At 48.3% G+C, this 5,688-nt stretch overlaps 2 protein-coding genes across 2 annotated transcripts; both read left to right on the top strand.

Annotated features, from left to right (window-relative positions):
* Positions 1-1,111: 1,111 nt before the first annotated feature.
* On the top strand, positions 1,112-2,325 carry LOC9641194 (carboxylesterase 1). Its single transcript, XM_002994551.2, has one exon. The coding sequence runs from the start codon at positions 1,150-1,152 to the stop codon at positions 2,137-2,139; it is 990 nt and encodes a 329-aa protein (XP_002994597.1). The 5' UTR covers positions 1,112-1,149; the 3' UTR covers positions 2,140-2,325.
* On the top strand, positions 2,324-5,404 carry LOC112343977 (G-type lectin S-receptor-like serine/threonine-protein kinase At1g34300). The gene has a single exon (XM_024668085.1). It carries the CDS (start codon positions 2,351-2,353, stop codon positions 4,730-4,732), a length of 2,382 nt encoding a protein of 793 aa, XP_024523853.1. The 5' UTR covers positions 2,324-2,350; the 3' UTR covers positions 4,733-5,404.
* The last annotated feature ends 284 nt before the right edge of the window (positions 5,405-5,688 follow it).

Genomic DNA, 5,688 nt, shown 5'->3' with positions numbered 1-5,688 from the left:
TAATGGAAATCTTGTGCTCAAACATAGCAAATAATTCAGTTTTGTAGCAAAGTTTCAACCTCCCAACTGATACATTGCTCCAAGATCAGGTTTTCAAAGGCAGGCAAGCCTTGATATCTGGGAGATACAGTTTGATGTTTCGGCACAGCTCATATTCTTGGCTGCTACTGAGTTGAAGAATTTAACAAGCTACTGGACAATCCCACAGAATCCACCTGCATCATCAATTGGCTCAAACAACTCAACTAGCCAAAGTTCCAGGTTGGTAATGAACTCGAGTGGCATAGTCACCTTCACTGATGCAAGCAACGTCTCAAACTACCAATATTCACTTGACTTCACCTTCGCCAATACAAGAGTGATGAGAATGCAAATTTATGCATTTTTTGTGGGGTGAAAGCCCAAAATGAACTTTTAAAAAGCAGTCCCAGCACATGCCAAATCCTCCTAGCATACATCCTCTTCACATGGCAGCCAGTAGATAAACATGAGCAAAAAATGTGCTTGTTCTCCATATGCCAATTCAAGGTGGAAAGAATCTATTAATACAGAACACATCTCCAACTCCATTTGTACTTCCCTGCACTAAACTTCCAAGCACAAGACCTTGCCATCTTCCCCTTTGATTGTACTTCCTTGCACCCATCTTCCCTTGATGGAGGAACGCAGGGACACACTAATTGACGTGATCATCCAACATTCAAAGAGGCCTATGGTATGGAAGTGTTGTCGTGACTCAAAAGATATCTTTGTTCATTAGAAGCTCAGGAGCATGGTCCCATGCATAACTAGTGCTCCAGTGACTATCTAGCCTCTTCCACATTGAGTTGCTCATTCACTCACCTCTTTCTCCCCTGGTAGTCTTGTATGAAACCCATCTTACATCCATTGCATTGTCCAGTTGGAGGGTTCTTGGACGGATTAGGGCTCCTGTTGGCAAGAATTGATTTTCCATGGTTTTATATATTATATATGAAAAAAATATTTGAGAGATGTAGAAGAAAATTTGTTTCCTGTTGTGCATTTGGATGAAGGAATCTATAGCCGGCCCGAAAATCGTTCTTTAGGGTTCTTGGACGGATTAGGGCTCCAACGCCGGCTCTCTGTTTTAAATTCTTCGTCCTTCTTGTGAGTTCTGCGCGGGCGGCAATGGTGAATTGCGAGCTGCTGGGCGATGTGAGAGGCGTCCAGCACTACAGCGATGGCAGAGTCGTCCGGACGAGCAAGCCCCAGTGGCCCGATTGCGCTGCTGATCCCAGCTTCGAAAAGGACGAGATTGGATGCAAGGACGTGATTCTGGACGAGGGAACGGGAATGTGGGCTCGAATCTTCGCTCCCAAATCGGCTACCGTGGTCCATGATGCTAGCTCCACTGGCAAGCACGCGCTTCTCGTCTACTTCCATGGCGGTGGATTCGTCGCCTTTTCCCCTGCTTCGAGCATTTTCCATGGCCTTTGCAGTGGAATCTCCCACAAAATGGGGATGATCGTCGTCTCCGTCGCCTACAGGCTCGCCCCGGAGCACCGCCTCCCGGTGGCATTCGATGATTCTTTCGTGTCTCTCCAGTGGCTTCAGTCCCAGGCCAAGAAATCGCCAATGGATCGCGACCCCTGGCTCCAAAACGCCGATTTCTCCCGGATCTTCCTCATGGGCGGCAGCGCCGGAGGGACAATCGTCCACTACATGGCTGCCCGATCTATCCACAGCGACCTCTCGCCGCTGGAGATCAAAGGACTCTTCCCAGTGGTTCCATTCTTTGGGGCCGAGGAGAGATCCAAGTCCGAGATCCGGTCGCTCGTCCAGCCCGACGTTCTCACGCTCGCGGACTGCGATACTTTCTGGCGATTCTGTCTCCCGGAGGGTACCAACCGCGACCACGAGTACTGCAGAGTTCCAAGTGCCGAGGAGATCGTCAAGATCGATCCAATGCCGCCATCGCTGGTGGTGGTGGGAGCTCGAGACGTGCTCCACAGCCGCCAGGTGGAGTACTACGAGGAGCTCCGGAAAGCTGGGAAGGATGCAAAGCTGGTCGAGTATCCAAATCGCGGCCATTTCTTGCTGTTTCCAGAGGTCGAGGGAGAAATGGATTACTCGTATGGAGAGATGATCCAGTTCGTGAACAAGTGCTCTACCCTTTGACGTACGAGATGCCGGCATTTCAGCTAGAGCAAGCTTTTGGCCGTTAGATCTGGTTCGATCTGACGGGCATGAGTTTCTTAAGATAACGCGCTTGTCAAGTCAAAAGCCGAGAAATGTGTTGACTGACCGTGCCCGGTCAGTCAACACATTTGAGATAGTCTAGAGGAGCCCCCAATATTGTGAGTCTGTGACTTCGTGCAATACATAAGAAATGCCGCTGCTGTTGCTGTTCTTGGCTGCTGCTCTTGTAGTGCTTGCCAACGGCAAATCATCGTTGCAAGTCGGGGATGTTCTCGCAGTAAATCAATTCCTAGTCTCGCCAGACAACACTTTTGAGCTTGGATTTGTCGATGATGAAGCCTCTGGTAAGTTCACCTTAGTGATCAGGTTCCACCACATCAACTTGAAGACAATCGTCTGGACTGCACCAGCTGCACCTAGCGTTGCTTTTACTGCTAATGCTCGCCTCCAACTCACTGCCCAGGGCCTATTTGTCTCGGACGGGGCCCAACTAATAACGATTGCAAATGTTCCTAGTGTTGCAAGTGCGGAGTTACAGGACAATGGTAACTTTGTGGTCATATCAAGCAGTGGCAGCTGGCAAAGTTTCGATGTCCCAACCGATACCTTGCTCACAGGCCAACTCATCCAAGGCAACAAAGATATCCTTCGCTCGGGGAGCTTTAGTTTGTACCTCAACCAAAACTCTATAGGGTTAAAAAGCTATGCAGTTCCGGAGTCCAATTCTCAATCATATTGGGATGTCCAGAGATCCCCGACTAGTTCCAACAACGCATCAACGTTGGTGATGAACTCGACCGGCATTCTTACTTTCACCGACGGTCAAGGGCCCTGGTACATTAACCGGGAACAAAACTCGTACTTTTACGTGCTGGATTTTGGAACTCCAAAGGTAGCGAGGAGACTCACTCTAGAACGCAATGGAACTCTACGAGTTTACAGCCTTACCCAGGATAACTCCTCGTGGAATATAGTTTGGCAAGCATTGACAGCTGACTGCAAAGTCTTTGGGATGTGCGGACCTTTCGGGATTTGCACATACAGGCCTGGTCTCGTCTGCACTTGTCCTCCAGGGTTTCACTTTGTGGATCCAGGTGACCATTCCAAAGGGTGTGAGTATAATGTCCCCTTGAAAAGCTGCAATGGATCCGATAACAGATGGGTGCGTTTGGAAAGAACTGACTATACTTACAATGACAAGACGTACATCTCAGTCATATCCCTTGAAGATTGCAAGAGTCTCTGCAAAGAGAATTGTGGCTGCCTTGGGATAGCCTACAGAGCTGACGGCTCAGGGCAATGCTTTCTCAAGGGTCCAGATTCAACCAGGGGACCAAAGCAAGTGATTTATAATGGCTTCCAGATTGCATCTGGGCCGAATCTGTTCTTTCTGAAAGTCTCTGCATCAGATACTTCCGTGCCAGCCGAGGATGATCACAGTTTAAATCAACTTTTATATGTTACAGACATGGATGCAACAAACAATGTGGAAACCTTGTTTGTGAAGGAGGTGGAGGTACCGATCAAGCATAAGTTGGCCGTGGCGCTTGCCATTGCTGAACTTTTAGTGTTCTTGATTTGTGGAGCTGTCTATGGACACCACGTCAAGGAAAAAGTAAGGCACATCAGACAACAAATGGAGTTTGAGGGAGGCACAACAAGGTTTACGTATCACCAGCTTGAGATTGCTACAAACTTTTTCAAAGACAAGCTTGGAACTGGAGGCTTTGGCACGGTTTTCAAAGGATTGCTCCCAGATGGTATTATCGTGGCCGTGAAAAACATAGAGATGGAGATTCAAGCAGAGAAGCAGTTCCAAGCCGAAGTTACAACCCTTGGAAATATCCACCACATCAACTTGGTTCGACTGCTAGGATACTGTGCCGAAGGAAGCCACAGGCTGCTCGTGTACGAGTACATGCAAAACGGTTCCTTGGAGAAATCCATAATCTCAAACGAAGACATCGATGAGAGTCTTTGTGACTGGAAAACAAGGTTCTCAATCGCTGTGGGCATCGCCCGAGGAATAACCTACCTCCATGAACAATGCCAGGAATGCATCGTCCACTGCGACATCAAGCCTCAAAACATCCTCCTCGACGAGAAGTTCTGTCCAAAAGTCTCTGACTTTGGACTGGCGAAGCTGGCCAGTCGAGAAAGAACCATAAACGTGACCATGGTGCGAGGAACTCGAGGATACATGGCACCGGAATGGGTCCGCAACGTCACCATTACTCCAAAGGTGGACGTGTACAGCTATGGCATGGTCCTCTTCGAGCTGCTGAGTGGCGGAAAAATAATTCCAGTCGATGGCGCTCCTGCCACGAACTCGGAACGCGGGCATTTTCCAATCTGGGCTTTTAAGCACTATGTAGCTGGGAGTGTGAGTTCCATCGCGGATACAAAGATGGCGGAGAAGATCGATATGGTCCAGTTCAACATGGTCCTGCGGGTTGCATTTTGGTGTGTCCAGCCCGATGCAAGCCTCAGGCCCAACATGAGCAAGGTCGTGGAGATGCTTGAGGAAAATGTCCCAGTGCCAGAGCCACCTTTCCCAAGGATGATTGAATGAGGTGTGAGGACATGGAACCTTCAGGCCATAAAAACTGAAATCTTAGCTATTCCAGGAGCGAGTCAAACCACTCGTCTCGTTTAGAATTGTTATCTAATGTGGATACGCTCCAACCGGTCGTGATATAAGAACCTCAAGTCAAGATATAGACGTCTGCTTTTTGACTGCTTCAAGTCGTGACCGTGCATGACACGGAGGGGAGAGGACCTTTACAAAACATTTTCTATCGTAAAATTCGCAAGACCGCAATGGCATTCTGTAATGTCGCCTTGTTCATATTGATAGTGCCAGTGGCAGTTCTAGCGAGCGAAATTGAAAGGGGCAGCAGCATTCAAACAGGCCAGTCTCTCAAGGCGGATGAAATCCTGATCTCACCAGGGAAGACCTTTGGGTTTGGTTTCGTCAATGACACTGGAGCTCCTGGTAAGTTGAATGTTGCAATCAGGGTCCGCTCCGTTGAGACAATTATCTGGACTGCCACTGCTCTCAAAGGAGTGACTGCAAATGCCCAGCTTGTGCTTAATGAAGCCCAAGGATTGTTTGTGTTGGATAATGGGGTGGCTCAAGTCATCGTGAGTTGCAAGAGCAGCAATTGCTCTGGTGTGAGACTGGACATGCAAGATGATGGAAATCTTGTGCTCAAACACAGCAATAATTCAGTTTTGTGGCAAAGTTTCGACCTCCCGACTGATACGTTGCTCCAAGATCAGGTTTTCAAAGGCAGGCAAGCCTTGATATCTGGGAGATACAGTTTGCAAATGACTGATGTTTCGGCACAGCTTATATTCTTGGCTGCTCCCGAGTTGAAGAATTTAACAAGCTACTGGACGATCCCACAGAATCTGCCTTCATCATCAACTGGCTCAAACAACTCAACTAGCCAAAGTTCCAGGTTGGTAATGAACTCGAGTGGCATAGTCACCTTCACTGATGCAACAACGTCTCAACTACCAATA

Source organism: Selaginella moellendorffii, unplaced genomic scaffold (genome assembly GCF_000143415.4).
Source record: "Selaginella moellendorffii unplaced genomic scaffold, v1.0 SELMOscaffold_387, whole genome shotgun sequence".
NCBI lineage: Eukaryota > Viridiplantae > Streptophyta > Lycopodiopsida > Selaginellales > Selaginellaceae > Selaginella > Selaginella moellendorffii.
Note: the sequence above shows the minus strand (reverse complement) of the source record. Positions and strands in the feature narration are given on the sequence as shown.

Bases quoted from the DNA above. Each gene is read 5' to 3' on its own strand.
- LOC9641194 (XM_002994551.2), top strand. From the start codon at position 1,150: ATGGTGAATTGCGAGCTGCTGGGCGATGTGAGAGGCGTCCAGCACTAC.
- LOC112343977 (XM_024668085.1), top strand. From the start codon at position 2,351: ATGCCGCTGCTGTTGCTGTTCTTGGCTGCTGCTCTTGTAGTGCTTGCC.